Source organism: Sceloporus occidentalis, unplaced genomic scaffold, assembly GCF_023333645.1.
Source record: "Sceloporus occidentalis isolate IW3139 unplaced genomic scaffold, rSceOcc1.0.p SCAF_1, whole genome shotgun sequence".
Lineage (NCBI taxonomy): Eukaryota > Metazoa > Chordata > Lepidosauria > Squamata > Phrynosomatidae > Sceloporus > Sceloporus occidentalis.
The window spans coordinates 90,070,801-90,093,346 of NW_028316981.1; the positions used below are offsets into that span (position 1 = coordinate 90,070,801).

General features: G+C 42.4%; 1 protein-coding gene across 5 annotated transcripts in view; it reads left to right on the forward strand.

The window, feature by feature from the left end:
- The first annotated feature begins 425 nt into the window (after nt 1-425).
- CAMK2A (calcium/calmodulin dependent protein kinase II alpha) overlaps nt 426-22,546 on the forward strand; it is a 173,995-nt gene continuing 151,874 nt past the window's right edge. The window contains exon 1 of one of the 5 annotated variants that reach the window (XM_089528650.1): nt 426-711. In XM_089528650.1, coding sequence (XP_089384776.1) covers nt 650-711 — 62 coding nt within the window. In that variant the 5' untranslated portion in view covers nt 426-649. The remainder of the gene's footprint in view (nt 712-22,546) is intronic. The other 4 variants (XM_089528641.1, XM_089528622.1, XM_089528658.1 and 1 more) reach the window with 4 other exon arrangements.

A 22,546-nucleotide genomic window follows, 5' to 3' on the forward strand; every position in this document is an offset into this window, starting at 1 on the left:
GCATCATGTTTCTTTAAACCCTGGTACCCTTGTGGTTGCCTGGCAACCCAGCAATACCTGTCTTTCTGGAGAATTAGATGCCGTTACCCGGGAAACAGCATCCTGTCTTTCCAGAGACCCTCCTGTAAATGTGGCAATGGCCGTTTCCATAGTAACCTCTCTCTTTTTTGGCCCAGATAATTCTCACTGGCATGGCTTGATATTTGCTTTAATATTTATATTTTGATTTTCCCCCTGGGGTGGTGGGGAAAAGGGAGGGGGCTTCCTTTGAGTCCTTTTTTGTGTTTTCTTGTTTTCTCAGGGTGCAGTTTTCACCACCACAGACTCAGGGCGTGAGAGAGCTGTGGAAGTGGCAGGCCAAGGCAGGTGTTTGGGAAGCAGTTGCCCAGGCAACAGGACCAGGGCGTTCCAGAGGTGGTTGCTATGGACAACGGGATGCTGACGAAGGCTTGTGAGGCTGGGAAGACAAATTGCCCTCATCATTATCTCCAGGCTTGTCAATCATCCATATTCACTTATTTACCTCTGCGAGGGAGTGAGCACTAGGAGCAAAGGAGAGGGGTGGAAAGCAGTGACCCAAGCTGCTCCAGAAGAGGCAAAGGGTGTTCTTTGCAAAACTTCACGTCAGGGGAGGCAGTCAGCATCCAGGATGGCAACCATCACCTGCAACCGCTTCACAGAAGAATATCAGCTTTTTGAAGAGCTGGGGAAGTAAGTTTGAGACAGATTTTGAAGAGGGGGAAGAGGGAGCAATGGCTTCGGAACCTAAGGGAATTTTGGTCTGAGAAGAAGAGGTTGGCCAGGAAGGAAAGCTCAACCAGAGTGGGAACAGCTGGAATCCCCAATGAAAGAAAAGGCAATGGAGTGAGCGATCAGAGAAACTCACAAGAGAGCTGGGAAATAAATGCAGGCTCCAAAGAGTGCAGGAGAGGGATGCTAGGAAAGAAAAAGTGGCTCTGGGAGCAGACAAATGATGTTAGGCTATTGCAAAAATTAGGGTTTTTCTATTTTTCCCACTTTCAAAGGGCAACAGAGATCAGCATGGGAAGATTAAAATCACTTGCTGGCATTGTTAACTTTTGTTTGTGCATGTGTTTATGTCTGTGCATGTGTGTGTTACTGTCAATATTTCTCTGATGACCAAAATAAAATGGGTAAGGGCACTCTGATCTTTTTAAAAGATGACCCGCTGTCAATGCATTCTGGTGAAGTTTATGTGCCTGATTTGTCTAGCTCAGAATAACTCTCTAGGGAAGACCCAGTCTCCCCAAGGCACAGATGATTGTTGTTTTTCCTAGAAGTATCCTGGTGAACAACCACCCCGTGGCTTATTTTGCCCAAACCAGGGACTCGTGGGAACTGGTGTAAAAGATCCCAGAGGAAAGTGATGGAGACAGTGTGGGAGAGAATGTTTGTTGGGTTATGTGAGCTTCAAAGAAAGTGATCTGACTTTGTTTAGCTTTGCAAGCACAACTTGGTTTGCTTCTTTCTTTTACTGTCAGTGTGCATAACTATTTGCCCAAGTATGTGTGTGTGTGTGTGTGTATACGTGTGAGTTTGTATATGCACTTAATCTCATTGAAGTGTGTGAAAATCCACATTACTTTATCAAATCTTTTAGATGCATATCAAGACATGTGTGTTAAAGAGTGATAGCAGTTGTTCTCTCTGTGTACATACATAATTCATCCAAACATATTTATATTGTTTATTCAAGGGTGGCAGGATATCTTTTGTAAACTATTGTGAATGTGTGTCCATATATTTTGTGTGTGTTTGCATACTTTGGGGGATCATGGATGATTTCTCTTTTAGAATTTGTTGTCCTTATCAGATGTCTGCACTTTTGTTTGAGTCCTTTGGTGGATATTTGAATTTTTCTGTGTTTGTAACATATTATGGATACATACATCTGATTTGAATGTGCAGGTGTGTCTGTTTGTTGGCATTAGTGTTTCCCCAAGCATAACTAATACTTTTGCATGCATATATGTATTTGCGTGTGAGTGGCTGATGTTCTGGATACATATAGTTGTGCAGGTATTTTGAACCAGAGAAAATATCTAGGGCAAAGATGAATCAAGAAGGGGAGGGGGGCCTGATTCTTTTATTTACAATAGCTAGCATGTGCAATTTGAAGAACATAGGAAAAAGTGGGTTAAATTCAGTAAGACTCAACTCAACAGAAGTCAGTAGAGCAGAATTGGTTTATACTAGCAGAGTTCATCTATGCATCTGAAGTGTATTCACATGTGTTCTTACAGAACATATTTGTATGTGGTTAACCAGACATTTTATTTGTTTTCACAAACAATTGGGTAACTGAATCATGCACAGATGCAGCAATTATGATTCAGTGGTCAGTTCTCTGCAGTAAATGGAAACAAAGCTATATTTCTGTTTATGAAGTGAGTGCTACTCTTCCTTGATAGGTGCCTTAGAAAGAATGAAGCCCATATTGTAGGAGATTGCCAACACCCCCCATTCCCTGTTTTCACACAGACACCTTTTCACAGATGTTTAAGTTTGTGGTGGAAATGCCTCTTCACTTAGATGAAGAGATGATAAGAGTAGTGTTCATATATGGCATGCGAGTCAGAAAGATGGTTAGAAAGAGCTATACTGTTCCAACTAAAAGGATTTTGTTGGTGGTCCCACAGTATGGCCAGCAACATTTACGACCGCCATCCTACCCTTCCACTCTTGGGTCCTGGTTCATTTACTGTTGCTTCACTCTGCACTTCACTCAAGAATTCTTGTGGAGAGAAGGGTGTGGAGAAGCCTCCATTTCTTCCCTCTCTTCTAGCTCAGAGTGAGGCAATGGGAGTGAGATCAGGAGATAGTTGTCATACAGGATCCCATGTCTGGCTGCATATGCTTATGGCTGTAAGATGTTATCAGCTGTGACGCAGGAAAGATAAATGGATAAAGGTTGCATAGAAGATGGCTGTGTCTTGGAAGTTCCGACCCGCTCCCCACAGCAATAGCATGTTACCTACTGACCTGGCTTCTCCCTAGTATTTTGGGCTGTGAGGTATACCTTTATGATGTCACCCTGATAGTGCTTCATTATGTTATTCAACACGCTTGCAAAATGGCTTCTTCCTCAGGTAAAAGGAGAAAAGAAACGGAATTTGTTGGAGGAGCTTTAATTAACTTGAGGCAAGCTTGTGCAAAGAGTTGTGGAGTTATGCATATCGCAATCATGATATTTTAGGACATGTTCATATGTAGGACACTCTCAGGGACTGTTCTCCTTCTTTCAAATTCAAAGAAAAGCCAAAGAATGATATGTCTGTGGTATAAAATAAGCTTACTTGATAGTAACTTGTATCCTAGCCTTCAAAGTATTATGCTGGCATAGGACCCATTTGAACCAAGAGATTGTTTTGAGGACAGGGCCACTGCCAGTATACTTTTGGATAGGTCCTCCTCAGTTTTATTCCCCTGTATAATAGTTTTGTGGAAATGCCTAACATCGCAGCCTCTTATTTAGTGTATAAAATATAATAGAGAGTCTTTGTGAGATGCAGGGCAGCATATGCTTTAATTTCAGTCAGTAATGTGGTATTAGGCTCACAAATTCCACTAGGGTGGAGGTGGGAGCACACTCTCCTTATTCAGTGGAACAAATGGCTTGACTCTTGCCATTCCCTCCATAGCACTCTTGCTCCAGTTGAAAGATCCCAAATATCACTGGCTATAAGAGTGGGATGCTGGCTGGAAAACATTGCATGTGGAGAGTGATGAATCAAGTTGGGAGCTCTGCTGTTTGTGTTATATAAGACAAAAATGCTTGAGGTTGGGAAGGAAAGTAATGCTCCGACTATATTTTGAGAGGAAATGAAAAGAAATCATGCTCCCCCTAAAGGAGATAGGATGAAACACCTTGGAACCACATCTTCCCAGATTCTGTGATAATCTGAGAGGCATCCAATATATTTGTCATAAGAAAATACTGTTGTTCAATGTTTCTGTTTCAAATTAGACAGAAAAATCCAATTCCAAACATTTTAAGTTGAAGGAAATGCTTTGGATTGACCCCAAAAATCAAGACAAAATGGAAATCAATTTTTGACCTCCCTATTTTACCCTCTACTTCAGGTTTTTACTTAACTCCTTTATTAATCAGGAGGCGTTTTAACCCCAAATGATTACCCTCATGGCCCTGTCATATGGCTATGGTTGGGATGGAACCACCCTTAAGAAAAGGTAGTTAAATAGCCAATGTTGAATTTCCTGAGCTGCAGCCTTAATAACTGGAGAGGTTTCCACTTTCTAGTATGTTCATGATACAGAACGTCATTCTGCATCAAATTCTAAACTCGGTGCCCTATATAAGAGCTGGGGGAGGGGACATGCTGGAATGTTTACATGGCTGTGCTAAATGGCTGGAAAGCCATTTTAAATTAACAATTAAGAAGATCAGTCTAACATGTTCAGTACCACAGTAGAGTAACATGTCTAAGGGAACAAGAACTGAGACATTTAGAAGTTTTTCAAGGAAAAATGAGGGAGTTTGAGGGATGCTTCAGGTATAGATTGTTCCATCTTAGAAGCCAGAAGCATTCTGCAAGTGAATCTGGATCTTTAGCTCACAAAGGGACCATGCCATTCATCCTGATGATCTTTGCCAGTCCAAACAGACTAGAAAGTCGGGCACTGGTAACACATATATCCATTGTTACGATAAACTTGAGCTTTGAAAAATTACTTTTTTGGACTGCAGCCCCAGAATCCTCTAACCAGCACAGCTAAATTCTGTACCAACCGCTACATTAAACTTCATCAATTTCTCACTTAAACTAAAAAATTATATGGTTTCTTTCCATTTCCACCTACTGTCTCTTCAGTATTACCAACAAAGATGTCCTTAGGGTCAAGGGATCTAGACTGGATAATGCATTAGAACCCTTTATTTTATAATCATATTGATATATGATTAACATCAACGTCATGTCTAGACTTATATAAGGACCAGTTGCAGGTACAGTGTGCAAAAGCACCAGTGAATTCCTTGTCATTAGTTCCCAGCTGTTACCAGTGGCAGTGATTCACACCTTGCCTATGTAATGTACCTGACAGTAGTCCTTCCATACTGCAATAAATTTATCAGAAACATATAAGAATAGCTATGGCTGAAGATAGACCAAAGTAATATCTTGCCAAGCCTTTTGTAAACACAGTGGTCAACTAGATACTCCTGGGATCAAAAGCAGGACAATAATCTGCACCTAGTATTGTTCTCCAACAGCTGATATTCAGAGGCACCATGGGGGTATTATATAGCCATTATGACTAGTAGCCATAGATGGTTCTATATTCCAAGGCTTCTCAAGCCGGCTGATGTGGGGAACAGCAGTTATTTCCCCCCCATTGTGACAGGGACTGGTGCCATATTTTTGCCCATCTGTTATTACTCCCCCCCTAGAAACTCACTGGGGACTGCCACCCAATGATTCAGGAACTACCACTTTGAGTAGCATCTCAATACTTCACAAACCTGTCTTATGCTCTTTTAAAGCCATTGGGTGGCCATCGCTACCTCTTGCAGAAGAGAATTCCACCATGTGCCATGTAAAGTATTTCCTTTTATCTGTTCTGAATCTCCAACCATTTGATTTCCTTGGGTGATTCAGGTTTTAGTATTATAAGAAATGGAGGGGAGAAATAGTTTTTTCCTCCCCTTTCCCTCATTTTCCAAACTGTGTATATTTTATCAATTTCTATCATGCCTCTCCTTATTCACTAAAGTAACGATACTTTCTAAAGTAGTAATCTTTCCTTGTAGGTGAGATGTTCCATTTCCCCTGCTCATTTCAGTTGGATTTTTTGCTACTTTTCCACTCTACATTTTTATTATTTTTTGAAGTGTGGCAATCAAAATTGTACACAATATTCTTAGTATTGTTGCACCATGGATTTATGTAATAAAGACATCATAATACTGGGCAGTTTTAGTTTTGATTTCTGACCTAATGATTTCTATAATGGGATCTGCCTTTTTTATGACTCCAAGAGCCATTCCTAGTCAATCACTGCAACTTCAGATGCCATCAGTGTATATGTGGACTACACATACATTTTATCTCAATTTGTATCACTTCATGCCTATTTACTTGATCCACATTTGTCATTTTATTGCCCCTTTGTTCATTCTGGTGACATCTTTTTGATTATTTCAGAGGCACTGTAATCCCAGAGTAATCAGTGTAATCCACAAACATGGCCACCTCACTGCCCATTCCTATTTCTAGAATATTAATGAACAACAATAAAGTACCATATCCAGTCCGGAATAAAATAAAATACTGGGTCCAGTCCAAGCATCTTGGAGTAAAGAACCAGGGAGTCAGTGGAGAAAAGCTGTTGAAGGATTCCTTATTTGAAGGTGCATTCATCAAATCACAGAAGAACAGAGGGAAAACAGCAATATCTAATACTATCTCAAATAATTAGTATGAAATTATTACTATCTCAAGTAGGTTTTAGTGTGGTGTAATGGCCTGAGTGTCGGACCAGGACTATGGTATACCAGGGTTCAACCTGCTCAGTTGTGAAAACCCACTGGGCAGACTTTGGCAAATTGTATTCTCTCAGCTTCAGAGAAGAAAATGACAAACTTCCTTGCCAAAAAAAACCTCAGGTTGTCATAAGTCAAAGTCAACTTGAGGACACACAACACCAACAAGTGGAGTAACTTCTGGAAGACTGCAGTTAACTTATACTATCTGAGTTAAAACTGTTAAAAGATGTAGTATTGTCTGTGGCCTTTTTTGCATAGTAAAACCATCAGTAGTGTTATTAAGCAAGGCAATTTTTCATTACATGGGGTGGGGAGGAGTCCTGGTGCACCTGGTTGCCCCATTTGTGTGCCTACAGAATGATGGAGGAGTTGAATGGGATGAGTTCTCTCTGCTCTTGGTGCCAGAGCATGACTTTCTAATGCTCATGGAACTGGGGAGGTCCTAAGACAAAGAGAGAGGAATTGAAACACCCCCACCAGGAAATAACCTGGCAACATTAAACCACTTGGACTTCCATGTAGTTCCATGTTCAGGTATAATAAATCAAAAGTGAACTAAATAATAAAGCATTAAGAAATATCGAGAAAAGTATTGCTATTGACCATCTCTCCCCCAGGAATAACACAGGCTGCTTACTATCTATCTCTGTGCTCACACTCTTGGGAATAAACTCCACTGAACATCTGGAGGGCACTTCAAAGTAAACATTGTGCTTGCAAGAGTCTTTGTATTTAAGGATGTTTCAGTGATGACGGATGGGGAAAGTAATTTGAGCCCCCTCCCCACAAGCATTTGCAATTTTATCAAAATGAATGGCTGTCTGCCTGCCAATTTCCAGCCCTTCACACCTTAAAAACAGTTCCAGAATCTCTGCCCCTTCTGGCTTTTAGCTGGTTTGCTTCATCAACCAGTTTGGCAAGGGTGCAGGACTTGGCAGGCAGAGCAGATATGCAGAGTTCCCACTTTGATCTCCTTAGGGGGCTTAAAACTATTCACCTATCCCACCATTATCAGACTTTGTGAGACCTTCATCACGCACCTACCTTCCTCTGCTGAATGCCTTGGCCTTTGACAAGGTTCCCCATGACATTCTTGCAAACAAGCTTGTAAAATGTGAGCTAGACAAGGCAACTGTTACATGAATTTGTAATTGGTTGACTGGCCGGACCCAAAGGGTGCTCAACAATGGGTCCTTTTCATCCTGGACAGAAGTGACCAGTGGGGTCCCACAGGGCTCTGTCCTGCTATTCAACATCTTTATCAATGACTTGGATGACAGAATTGGAGGCATAATTATCAAACTTGCAAATGACACCAAATTAGGAGTAGCTAATACCCCAGAGGACAGGATCAAAATTCAAAATGACCTGCATAAACTAGAAAGCTGGGCTAAAGCTAACAAAATGAAATTCAATACGGAGAAATGTAAGATACTGCACTTAGGGCGAAAAAAGAAAATGCATAGATATAGGATGGGAGACACGTGGCTGGAGGAAACTACATGTGAAAGGGATCTGGAAGTCCAAGTAGACTACAAGTTGAACATGAGTCAACAGTGTGATGCGGCAGCTAAAAAGGCATCAATAGAAGTATAGTGTCTAGATCAAGGGAAGTAATAGTGCCACTGTATTCTGCTTTGGTCAGGCCCCACCTGGAATATTGTGTCCAGGTCTGAGCACCACAATTCAAAAAAGGCATTGAGAAATTGGAATGTGTCCAAAGGAGAGCGACTAAAATGGTGAATGGTCTGGAAACCATGTCCTATGAGGAACGCCTAAGGGAACTGGGGATATTTAGTATGGATAAGAGAAGGTTAAGATGTGTTTAAATACTTGAAGGGATGTCATATTGAGGAGGGAGCAAGCTTGTTTTCTGCTGCTCCAGAGACTAGGACCCGGAGCAATAGATGCAAGCTGCAGGAAAAGAGATTCCATCTCAACATTAGGAGGAACTTCCTGACAGTAAGGGCTGTTTGACAGTGGAACACACTCCCTCAGGGAGTGGTGGAGTTTCCCTCCTTGGAGGTCTTTAAACAGAGGATGGATGGCCATCTGTCGGGGATGCTTTGATTTGAGAGTTCCTGCATGGCAGGGGGTTGGACTGGATGGCCCTTGCGGTCTCCTCCACATCTATGATTCTATGACAGGGTTAATCACTCATGGAATTATGCTTGGTCTATATTTTCTCTTTCTTGTCCCTGTATGTGTTACAACTGTTAGGGCCCTGGGACAAATCCAGTTTGTGTGTGGGACATGGGTAGGGGAGGCTGCCTATGTGATTACATCCTTGTCTTCCTTTGGGAAGTATTTTTTAGGAACATGCCCAGCTTAGGGACTACTGGCTCTGCTTTGCTCCCAGGTGGTATGCAAACCATGCAGTACTTCTAATCTGTGGCCATCTCTTGACTGGAAGTGCTGGTCAGCAAGAAGGTTGTTGGATGTTCAGTCCTGTTCCCTATGATGTTGCAAGGTTTGCCAGGGATAGTAAAAAAAAAAACTTGTGTTCATTTCACTCTAACAGTGTGTTTGTGTAGTTTTCTTCTACCCCACTCATTCTTCTCTTTGTCTTGTAGTGACGGCTTCAGACAAGTACTTGGTGTTTCACAGCAGGATTGAACATTAAACTGAAACATGAGTTAGATGTCCCTTCACCAAAATGATGCCTTCTGTAATCATTCCATGTATGTGTTGGCCTGCCTGTGTATTGTTCGGATGGGCATCACCTTTGCTTATGTATCTTGCCCCTTACCTGAGCTTTTGGTTGCACAAGTCCACACAATTCCCTTCTCTAGAACAAAACTAGGGCCTAAATCCAACACAGAGTTAAGGAAACCTAAGCCCATTGATTTCAATGGCCTTAAGCATGCTTAATTCTGCCTTGGATTTAGGCCCAGAAGATCAAATCCTTCCCTCTGAGGAGCAAGGATCAGGGTCAATCTTATCATTAGGCAGTAAAGCAGGCAGAGGTTTTGTGTATCATAAAAGGACAGGAAATTGCTGGTTATTATTACATATTTACCTATCAGGGATGGGCAGAGGATTTTCTGACTTACATGCCAAAATGGCTTTGGCTAACAAGTACTGTGACTGGGATAGGTGGAGGGTATCAGGTAGCAAAATGTCTTGGGTTGGCCCTGGTAGGTATAGTGAGAAAAAAAAAAAAAGCAGATGAGATATACTGACATGGCAACAAAATCTTCTTAGTATTGCCAGCATTGCCAAACAGGTCTGTTTCTCTCCCAGCATAAAAAGGCAACATTCCTAGTTTTCAGTTTTTCTTGCATTCCTCCAATTTGGCAGTATGGCTGAATTCCCAGCAGGCTCTTTTCATTAGTAAAGAGGGAAAGGCAGCTACTCCTGGAGGAACTGCTGTTAAGAATGTTGATTCAAAGAACAGAGGAATAGCTCCAAGAAAGCAAAAGTGTTTCTCTCTCAACCTGGTTGTCATAAGATACTCACAAACTGAGTCCCCAAAATAGTAGAGGGATGGGTCAAAGAAGATTATTAGGAGGGGGATAAGAGGGCAGGATATTGTAAGAAGAGGTTGTTCCTCTAAGAAATTGGAGGGGATCAGAGCAAAGACAAAGAGAAGGGAAAGAACGCCTCTCTCAGCATTCTTTGAATCCACCCCCATTGGCAGGTGAAAGAAGGGGCTGAGTGAAATTATCATGTGGCACTATATAATCAGGCACCTCATCCTGCAAGCTGAAGGAGAAAGAAAAAAAGGGGGATTTATTTTAAAATAAGAAGGGGGAAAATTTCCAACCCACACTTATCTTCATAGAAAAGAGATGAGCCCTCAAAAGGGTCTGAAGGAAAAAGAGTGGAAAGAAGGCAGCTTCCTTGGAGGATACCCCCAAAGGGAAGTATGAACAGGAGAGAAGCCGGCTGTCCTCACAGAAGGAACACTGTTCATATGGCAGGGGCACATGAGCTTCCCACAGTTAAAACTACGGCAGAAGCTGCTTTCCTCCCACTGTCAAAGTGGAAGATTCAGAATAATACATTATGTGGTTAATATTGCAAGAGAGAACAAAGAGAAACCGTTAAAAGAGAGACAGTATCTAGATCAACATGGTCCTCATTATGGCTTAAATAATAGCCTGCACTTTTTTGCTTCTCATTTTAATATGATTTAATTTTGTTCCCTGAAAATGTTGTCATGTTTCAAAAATGAAAAACAAAGAGACCATTAGTAGATCTTTGTACCTTTCCCATCTTTCTTCTAATATGTATGTTTATTCTTTAACACAATGTAGCAAAATCTCCTTCACCACTCTTCCCATGAAGCAAATTTACTTGTGGTTTCCAGCAGTCTTTTTTAAAAAACCTATTTATTATATGTGTCTTGCCATTCTGTGGAGCTCAGGGTGCTGTACCTATTTTCACCCACTCATTTTATCTTGACAACAAGCCTATGAAGGAGGCTAGGTTTAGAGCTAGGCAGTGGACTTCATGGCTGATTGGGGATTTGAAACTGAGACCCTTCTGTCTTACTCCGACCCATTACATTTGATTTACCCAAGTTAAAGCTTGCAGTAATGATCAAGAGGAGAAACTTCTAGACTTAGTTCTTAGTTATTCCATATATAATTTTCTTCTGCTTGGCCAAGAGCCTATACAAACTTGCCTTCAGATCCCCAAGTACTATGTGATAGAAAGGGAAGAGGATGAAAGCTGCTAATGGCTGTTTACTTTGACACATGTCTGATCTAGCCAACCCAATGAGTTTAACCTTAACCCAACAAGTTCCCTAGTGGCTTGGCTCTAATCCTCACAGTCACTTTCTTTTTGATTACTCACCACAAAGGAATGACTAAACTCTCTAGGGCTGCATCTGCACTGCAAAAATAATCCAATGTGACACCACTTAAACTGTCATGGCTCAGTGCTATGCGATTCTGGGAACTGTTGTTTGTTGTGGCACCAGAGCAAAGCTTGGTGTCACACCAGATTATTTCTGCAGTGCAGATGCAGCCATGGCCTTTGTCTCACTTCGAGTCTCATAGTGGAACCCAGAGATTCCCATACATGTAAATGGGTGCTGATCTGCATGTCAGTCATGACCAAAGGTACGACTGGAAATGCAGAAGTATGTTATTGTTTATGTAGAGCTTGTTACTCAAATCAAATTCAACTGAAAAAGGAAGATGTCTTATGCTTATTCCTGCCCAGGAGGAGTCAATGGTCAGTTGGGATGAAGTCCGTTTGGAAGGTTTTTCACTGAGAGATTGAATTTACACAGCTCACTATATGGGACTTTTGTCAACCATTCCTGACACCAATCAGAAAGAAATACAAGATTTGGGTGATCCCAAGGGAATTTGACATCACCTGTCCTTTTGTATTAATTACATATTCCTTACATAAGCCACCTGGAAATATGTTTGAAGTGTGGTATCATAAAAGTTAAAATTAAGATAAAAGCAAATCGTCATAATCACAATCCTCTTTCTCATTTTTATATGATAACAAAGGCAAAGGTGTTTTACATCCTCATAGGGGTATTGTGGGTGATAGCTCTGGCACCATAGTATTAAACATGAAAGATGTGAAAACTGTCTCTCTGGTACATTACCATAACCATTAAAATGAGAAGCTGATTCCTGACTGAGGGCTAATATGAAAATAGCATCTTCTGCCTGTAACAGTGTAAAGCTTGGAAAGTTGGGGGCTATGCAGACCACCCCTTTTAGAGCCAGATCGGGGCCATGACAACTGCACACTGTGGGCCCAATTTGGCCTTTCCATGGTGCAAAAAGGAGCTGCAAAAAGCGCCCCTTTTTACACCCTGGAAAGGGTGCCGTAGCCACCACTCTGTGGCTTTACGGTGCCCCTTTGGTGCTGCATCCTCTAAACGCAGTGCTAGAGGAGTGCCGTGAGGCCACATGCTGTATGGCGCGGCACACTGCATCATGCCACCATGGGGCAGAGTCGGGCATGTATCATGTAGATGACACACCCCGACTCCAACCCCAGGCCAGCCTTAATGGCTAGTCTGCACAGGCTGTTACTTTTAGGAAGAATAAACATAAACTGGATACTGTAACCATCCATCACTGGGCAATGGTAGGATAATGCTCAGTGTCCCAGAACATCATCCTACACTGCTCTGTCATGAATGGGCTCAGTATGTTGTTCTTCCCAAGCAATGCCACTTAGAGCATCTCCAAATAGATTTCTTCAGATGGATCTATCTGTTTTGAAGTTTCATTGATCATCATTAAATCAAATGCAATGAAAACAACCACCACCAAAAAAGGGACACCCTTTATTGTGGAAGAGCATTGTCCTGTTTTTGACTCTCACATCTTTTCCCCAGATCCTGTAAGTCAAACATTCTTAGCCACAGTAGAGAAAAGTGTTAATAAAATTTCGAGAGCACTGTTAGATTGGATCAAAGGGCGTTCTAGCTCAACATTGTTTTCACACTGTGACCAGCAAGGTGGGAAAGAAGTCTGGGTACAGAGAATGTGACAAACAATGTGTCAGTATGTAGAGAGGCCTTGTAGTACTTTGAGACTAATTGAAAGAAGTTGGCAGCATGTGTTTTCATAGATTTAAGTCTACTTCCTCAGATGTATTTGTTCCAAGCAGACTTAAGTCTATGAAAGCTTATGCTGCCAACCTCTTCCTTTCAGTTAGTCTCAAAGGTGCTACAAGATCTCTCTACACACTGATTCTACAGAGTAACATGGCTATATCTCTGAATGTTTTGAGTTGACCTAAACTAACTACTAATTCAATGAACTGGGATTTCCACCCCAGTGCAAATAGCTGCTTTTGGAGAGGAGTTTCCTTGAACCGTACAGCAGGGAAAGAAAGGGTTAAATCTCCCCTTCCTTCCTGCTTTGATTCTGATGATTATCAAGCTTCCTAGTGGAATTTATTTGTATTTCTTAAAAAAATCTGTGTTAAATACAAAACTGTCATGCAATAAATATTAGCTTTAGCTTAGTCCTCTGTTTCTGTACCTGTCCTTGTTCCCTCAGCATGGTCACTGGAAATGGTGAATGAAGAAAAGTATTTGAGGAGAGCGCAAGCAGTTAAAGGAGTACATTTGCTTTCAGGCTTCATGCATGTCTGAATACCAGCAGGGACACCTCACCCACTCAACCACCTACATATAAACTGAAATATGGACACAGTGAATATCAGCCACAGTACACAGCACTCCATACAATATGCTCTTGCATTCACATCCTTCTGGTTACTTCCTGAATATGTATGTGTACAGAGAGAGAGGGAGGGAGCAATGATTCTCATATATACAGGCATAGGCTTGGCATATCTTCACTAGATACAGAACAAACCAAACCCATCTTGCTAATAGTTGTCACTGTTTGCACCAAGTTTGTGGGGAGCTATAAAGATAGTCATCCATTTAAACACAATCTTGGGAGGCTACAAGGAACCATTCACAGAAAAGCAATGAATGACCCATTGCAAACAGTGACAACTGTTACCAAGATGGCAAAATGCTCAGCCAAAGAGCTTGAGTAACTCACCAAAGTACAGACCCCATGATTCCATATGGTGTAGCTATGGCAATTAAAGAGGAAACATGGTGCTATAATTGTGCAATGTGAAAGGGCCCTAGAAGTAAGTTTTGAAGGCCCTTGACCCAGTATTTTAAGGGAATTTGGTTCCTGTTAATGCATACACATCACAGAGGTGAGATACTGAATGTTTTCACATGCCATGGAAGATATTGAGACCTTCTGCAGACTGCCATCTAATACAGGCTGATCCTTAGAATGCTCTCCTCCTTATCTGAGTGAGAAGAAGCAGGCATGCATATCACAGACAGAGGCTCTGAACCTTCCCTAAATGGAAAACCCTGTCTGTGACTCAGGGGTGTTACTAGGGAGGCTTGGGGGAGGGTCAGCCTGCACCAGGTGACACTTCAGAGAGATAGAGAACTGGTGGGGTGGGTGCTCTCTTCCATCCCAAGACCTTTGGTTGCCCCCCCCCCCCCGACAGGGCACTTTGCCATCCATCAGCTACTACCACTGATGAGGTGGGGGTTGTCTTGTCTTGTAGACCAGCCAGGACCAGAGTACTAACCAAAGTCCATTAGAGACAAGACAGTAGCAGACCCATTTATGTACAGAAGCTTTCCAGCCAGTTAAAACTCTCAGAGGCCAGGGTCTTGGGAATAAGGCGTGACCTGGGTGCTGCTGTGTATACTAAACATACTAATGAACTATTGTCTTGCCTCCATCAGTCAGACCTTTGCAATGTTTTATGGGATGTTTGAATACCACTCTTGGATTGTATGCCACTATGTTGACATCCCTAAAAACATTGGCCCCATACAGATAGGCCAAAATAAAGCTGCTTCAGGTCACTTTGGAGGTATGCTGTTTAAATGATACATGTGTCCTAGGAGGCCAGAAGCCACGCCAAAGCCATGATCCAGTCCTAAGGACTGGAGTGCATCTTTGGTGCAGCTTCTGGACTCTTAGGACGCATGCATCATTTAAACAGCATACCTCCAAAGTGACCCAAAGCAGCTTTATTTTGGCCTGTCTGTATGGGGCCATTCCTCATCAAGTAATTTTTCTTGTGGAGAGAAACTGTGCAGCTGAAATGGTCCTGCATGTACATGGGTACAAAAATGCAATCTGGGTATCAATCACAATGAGCCCAATTTGTGTGTTATGCTATAGTTGATTAGTATGTCTAGTATGTTATGTGCCTAAGGCAGGGATATGCTAGATATGTGGCACTGATTGAGAAGGTTGGATATGTGAGAAGTTGAAGCTCTCATTTTAAGAGAGAGAAGAAGGAACAGAACAAGTAATCTCTCTCCCTCCCCCCTCCATTGCTAATAATCTTGACTGTTGCTGTTAGTGTGGTAGTTTAAAAAGAACAGGGTTAAGTTCCTTGGTTTTATAAATTCATTTTGACAAATGTTTGTAAAGTACTGGTTGCCAGTGGTATGCACATTCTTAACCTAAACCCCCCCCCCCAACGTTCTAAGCAGACACTTGCAATGCTCAGATTGCCATGTGGGCTCTTCATCTAAACACCTGTCCTTCACTTGTCACTTTGCTCCCAAACTGGATTTCAGAAAGGAGCAGCTGTCAGTGTGTGAATTTTAACATAGACAATAAATAAAATGGAAAACAGCTAGATAGTTATGTGACTAGGCGGCAGAAAGTTCAGTCGCTCATTAGAAATGTTCAGGTAGAGTAAGGGTTGTGCATAGATAAACACACTTACCAACTTGTATTATAAAACAGGATGTACTACAAAAGTAGGGTTTACGTTGTTGTTATTGTGTGCCTTCATGTAGTTTCTGACTTATGGCAACTTGAAAGTGAACCTATCATGGGATTTTCTTGGCAAGATTTGTTCAGAGGAGGTTTGCCGTTGCCTTGGCTAGGCCTATTCACTGTCTGAAATCCTGGCCGTGAATGAGTTCTCAGGCAGACAAGAAGTGAGTAATTCAGTGTCAAGACCTGAAAGTGTCAAGAATGAAGGCTACCTCCCCACCCCAAACCCCTGGTCACTTGGTGTATTGCTTGGCACTGTCTGATGCCTGCTAAGGGCTTACACTATTTCTGTCAGGAATATACATGTTCTAAGAAAATAGTGTGTTCTTACAATTAAAAGATAGATTCTGCTTCACTGGAAACTATCATCCTCCCATTGGCGTGAGAAATGCTCTTCTGAGCTGGTGGCACATCTCTCTCACACTGGAGAAATACCTTTGTCGCACTTTCCAGGTTCCTGGTGTTTGAGCAGGAACAAAAGCTTTTTATTGCATTGCAGATGCTGAACAGCTTGACTGCATCTTCACTGCAGAAACAATGCAGTTTGACACCACTTCAACTGCTATAGTTCAGTGCTATGGAATTCTGAAATTTGCAGTTTGTTGTGGCACCAGAGTGCTCTGAAAGAGAATGCTAAATATCTCACAAAACTAGAGTTCTGGTCATTATTTTAATGCAGAATTTAGGTCCAAAATAGGACAGGAGAGAAGTAAAAACATTCCATACTCAGATTTTATTTATTATTATTTTTCAAAGAGGGTGCATTGGACCAAATGTGTAGTAAATCTCTCTTAAGCATTAATTTGTCCAAGATTCTCTCCCTTTCTTTTCCTTGTACAAAAATCTAAAGCAGTAGTTTAAAGTATTCATTGGCCTGTTACAGACAGCCAAAATAAAGCTGCTTCGAGTCACAGTGGAGGTATAGTGTTTCAATGAAGCATGCGTCCTAAGAGTCTAGAAGCCACACCAAAGCCACGCTCCAGTCCTTAGGGCTGGAGCGTGGCTTTGGTGCAACTTCTGGACTCTTAGGATGCATGCATCATTGAAACACCATACCTCCACTGTGACTCGAAGCAGCTTTATTTTGGCTGTCTGTAACAGGCCATTATTCCAAGAATACAAATCCTCTCTTTTAATCTCCTGCAACCCAGTGCATTTGTAGCCATAAGTAAATAGCAGTCATATTCTTCTAAACTTAGGAAACAAGTTTTATTTTCATTCATTGCCCTTTCGCACTGCTTAGCAGAGCTGAAGCTTAGCCTTTTACATCAAGAGCCTCTTCTAAGTACAGTTTTGATTGCCATGGCAACAAGTTTCCAGCCATAAAGGGGACTATTTCCATGTTTGTGTAACCTGTGGTAGATGGACATATTGGAGGTCTCTCTCATCTCCTGTCTCATCTTTATTTTTGTTTTGCTAAAATTCTTGGGGCCCTTTCACTGTATTCTGACAAGCCCACATTACACTATTACTGTATAGCACTTTGGTTCCATTTTAACTGCCCTGGCAATATCCTATAGAACTCTGGGGTTTGCAGCTTAGAGAGGAACAGTTAGCCTTCTTGGCCAAAGTGTTCCTCTGGTGCCTCACCAGACTACAAAGCCCAGGCATGATTTCATAGGATACAGCCAGGGCAGCTAAAATGGAATCGTAGTGCTATAATTGTGCAGTGGGGAAGGTCCCTTAATGGTGGTGTCTGAGACAGAGGTGGAGAAAGTGAAGCCTGTGGACTGCATGAAGCTCTCAGGTCCATTTTAGCAGCAATCTCCTATTCCCCACCCACCCCACAGTGGGGGGGGGGGGATTAATGTTGGCTGGATCAGTTTTGCTTACATTCCCCCCTCCAGGTGTTTTAGCCTGAGGATCCCTTTAATAACAAAGGAAGTAAACTGGAAGTTCCATTTTGGTTCACTTCCTGGGTAAATAGATGCTTCTTAAATTGCTGGTGGCCAAAAACATAGCAAAATTGGGTTGTGGAGACTATTTTGTGTAGGAATTTTAAAAAATCTGAGTACAAAACAGCCAGGGTATATCTGGCAGCATGGAATAATAATAATAATAATAATAATAATAATAATAATAATAATATGCAGTTTCTCAAGGTCCTGTAGGAGGCCAATGTGGACTTCATTCCTTTGCAGTTTCTCAGAATGGAGAGCTTATCACATTGCTAAAAAAGTGACTTACCACTGCCGAATTCAGTTCTAATTTGGGATAGATCTGGATGTTATCACATACATTTTGCCACTGATGCCACTGGCTGAGCGCAGCCCAGCTAACTTCTGGCTAGAATCTGAGATCAGCTGCCAAATTTGCAAAGCCAGGAGCTTACCGGTTTTGAAAAGAGGCCTTCTGAGCTTGGATTTTAGCCAGAAATTACCCGGGACGTACGTGGCTGGTGGCATCAGCAGCAAAATGCATGTGATAACATCCAGATGTCTCCCAAATTAGAATTGAATTTGGCCGTGTTAAGTCACTTTTTATTGCAATGCAATAAACACTTGGGTTTAGGAGTCTTGCACTGAAAGAATGCCTTCTAGCTATCTGGTCAGCTGAAGCTGCATAATAATAATAATAAAATAAAATATTTATTTATAGCCCGCCTTTCCGTAGATCAAGGCGGGTTACAACAATAACAGTACAGAGTAAAAATGACAATAAAGTGTATAGCATGCACGGTGCTTCAAGCACACGCCCCATTGTTTTCAATAGGGCATGAGCATACATGGAATTCCCCTTATGTGGGGGAATTTGGAACCTCGCATAAGGGAAGGGCCCACTGTACTTCCTGTGGGTGAGGGGAGAATGCCTCATGAAGGGTCCCCAGTGAAGTGGGATGATATGATGACATATATGACATATTATGGGTGGCTGAATGTAATGAAGGAGGAGACACAGAGTTGTGACATTCAGTGTCAGTGACATGTCAATCTTATCATTGTGAACATAACACAAGAAAAATGCACTGATATATCCAACAGTAAATTCTTGGTAGGATTGTCGGCTGGCAGCATCAGCGGCAAAATGCATGTGATTATGTCCAGATGTAAATCAGTCATGGGAAAAGAAAATCCAGAGAGATTTACAAAGACAATCCTACCAAGGATCTGCTGTTGGATATATCAGTGCACCTTTCCTACAGCATCCTGAGCTGTAGACTAGCCTAGGAATGATTATAATTTGACCTAGACCTGAAGGAATTTCACATGTTACACTGAATGTGCATTCAGACCAAATATACACTTAGTTAAGAGACATATTGGATTGCAAAGAGGGGTACCCATTGAGATGCAAATAGATTTTAAATTTCCTGGACTTTGAAAATCTCCCTATTGCTGCATGGCCAGAAGGAGAAGGAGCCTGCCTGCAAAAGATATCCTCCTTGGCATAGCATCTTTACTAAGGACTGAAACAACATGCAGACATCTGACTAACATCTCCAATTGGGTTTTTTTCCCTACTTTTCTCTCCTGTTTGGTTTGAAACATCTTGCCTGATGAAGAAGCCCATGGAGCTTCAAAAGTCTGCAGCAAGTATATTGTGCATTTCTGTTGGCCAATAAAGGTATTACTGATGGATTTTTGTTTGTATTTGTTAAATGGCCAACACAGCTTACCCCTGCATACTTAGGTGTCAGTGAAAATTTATCCCAGTACACCTGCTAGCAGGTAAGGCTAAAGTGTGGATAATGGGCAGCTCATAACTCCTGCCCTCTGCTCCTCTCTCAGGCTCTTCATCAGCTTGTAAGTATTCCAGGACTTTCCTATACTTGGTGTGAAGGTCTCTGTAACTCCATTCAGCTAAAAGTGTGAATGTGTGCCCTTATAGTGAAGTGGCCTGAGAGGGGCCACCATCATTAGAGTCCATGCTGTCCTAAACACCTTTCCACTAATACAGATGAGTCCTGAGCCATAGCAGCAGATGCTATTCTGCCTGCAAATCCTCCCCCTTCCAAATCTGAGGTTGCTTCAGGTTTATGATAGGGGATGTTTAGATATGAAAAGTCAGGAACTGTGCTAGGCAGATTAAAGCACTCATGGGGAGAGGGCAGGGGCAATGGGATGCCCATGGCCCCATGCTAGTCCTAAGCACTAACAGGTGAGTGCCAGCTTTGCGATAGACAAAACAGGGATTTCAGGAGGGATTTGAACCTGGCTTTTCATCAGGCAAGCCCTAACACTGCGCCACATTGGTGCAAAGCAGCTATAAGAATAGCTACAGTCTCATACTGTATGCATCATTTAAACTTGAGCTCCACAGAAATTACATGACTGTCATCTCTCTTTCCACCCACCTGCCCTCCCACCCAAACCAGGTACTAGAGCCTGTTGTGGAGACATTGTCACAGAACACTTCTCACATCCCCCTCTCCTGCTGCTGGGAACTCACAGCGCTGGGGGGGGGGGGGCATAGTCAAGCAAGCAAAATGGATCGGTGGCCCTTTCTGTTAAGGCAGAATGAAACATTTATTAGCCTTCTTCCAAATTAAACCCTCAGCCCTCTGGGTGCATGGGATATTAATAGTCCACATCATACGCAGGCAAAGACTCATGCACACACTCAACAGTTTCAGAGCAAATACCTGGTCTCAGTCCCTGCTTCACTGTGATGGCAGTTCCTTTTAATTCTTCCAGATGGGTCTCCTTTTACAAAATAAATAAATAAAACAAACTCCATTCACATTTCCAGGCCCAGTTGTCATGTGACCCAGAACAATGGTTTCCAGTAGGGTCCCTTTATGTGTGGGTTTGCTTCACTATGTGGATTTCAAAGAACACGTTGCTTCTGTTCCTTACACCCCGTTGCGCTCCTATTTGACTAAAGATTCATATTCAGGCTCAAATTGCCCTCGTCCTTCCACCCCAGCAGGAAAATCAATTATTCACCATTCTCCTCAGAGGCCACAGAGTCTCTTCCTTGTGCTGATTTCTTTCCTATATGCATGTTTGCTGGAAGAGAAAGTGCTCATGATTGTTGTTATTCCTTACTCCCTCCCCCAAGACCAAACAGATTTGGAAGAAATGCCACTAGATACAAAGATACAGTAATTATTAAGCAAACATAGTGGAAGAGGGGTGAAAAATAGGAAGAAGGAAAGTTATGGTGCTTCGGGAGCCAACCAAGATATTCTTCCACCCAAGTGCTGCAGCAAATGGCACCCCCCCCCCCATGTCAAGGCACATAATACCTAAAACATGTCAGACTAGTTTACCAAGTGAACCAGATAATTTGACAAGGGCCTGATTCTGGCCTCCCCCCCCCCCCCCCAAATCCCTGGCAACAAAAATACAATAATACAAAATTCAATAATTAGCAATTTGTTGCCCTTATGTGACATCTCAGATCTGCCACCTGAGGCAGCCACTTCACTCTGGCTAATGGTAGATGTTTATTACAGGATGTAAAAGGCCTAACAGAAATGGTTTTGTGATTATAATAAGCAAGCGATAGAAAAAAAAAAACACCAAACAAACTCCTGCCAACAAACAGGGCATTCTCAAATGCAGAGAGCCACCAGAAGTAGATATGCTGCAGATTATCTGGTGGAAAAATCTCTTGTGTCCAAAACCCCTCTGGGGAGGAGTGATGCCACTGGGAAGAGAAAAACAAAGCTGGTAGTCATGCCCAAACAGTCACAGTGTTTGTGGAACCCCCAGAAATTATACTGCCAGCGACCATTATCAGGAGCCTGTGCCCACTGACACAGTCAGCCAGGGAATATCCCTTCATGACGTGTCCCATTTCTTCCTTTGTTTCTCCTGAGTCCTAGTGCAAGGTAGTTACTTCTCAGCAAATTACCTGATGACCATTCCCAACTTTTACATAATCAGTAAAAGTTGCACAGTTGAGAAGTGTCTGCTCAACAAAAGCCAAGCTTTTTTGAGAAAGGAGCAGGGCATTTCTCGCTGCAGGTAGGTGATTCTGTTCAGGTCAACGAGATACAGCTTTGGCTTTTCTGGAAAAGAGAAAAAGACACACAACTTCTGTTTCCACTTCAGTTTTGATGTATAGCATGCAGTAGCATTTAATATATGTGAATCAGCATAAAAAGCCTACCATGATTTCAATGGCTTTCTGTATATATGTATGCACAAGGCTGTGGAAAGCATAGTTGCACTTTGAATCAGCAGTTCCTTACTTTAGTAATTAGGATACAGTATTAGCCTAAACACTGAATTAGCCAGTGTGGCATAGTAGTTTGAGTGTTGCACTAGGACACTGGGAGACCAGGGTTCGAATCCCAGCTGGGCCCGGGAAACTAGGTGACCTTGGGCAAGTCACACTCTCTTAGCCTCAAAAGATGGAAATGGCAAACCCCATCTGAACAAATCTTGCCAAGAAAACTCCATGATAGGGTCGCCATAGGTTAGAAATGATTTGAAGACACACAACACACATATATGGCCCTATTTAAACAGGCGCTATGAGGCGCCCCGTCACGTGCGAGGGGTGGCGCTTTCAGATGCCCCTCGCCCCTCGCATGTGACGAGGGCGACAAAATGGCAGCGCCTTTTACATACGGGCGCTGCCATTTTGATGTGACGGACGCCTAGCGTCCACACGTCTCAGCGCCTTTATGATGCCGCAAGTGTGCCATTGGTTCCTTGCGACGTCACAACGGTGCTGGAAAAAGAAACCTCTTTTTGCAGCTTCTTTTTTCTGTGCGAGGGAGCCACGCGGTTTGTCCACTGTGGCTCCCTCACGCAGCAAACTAGGGCGGCGGCAGACCGCCCTTTTG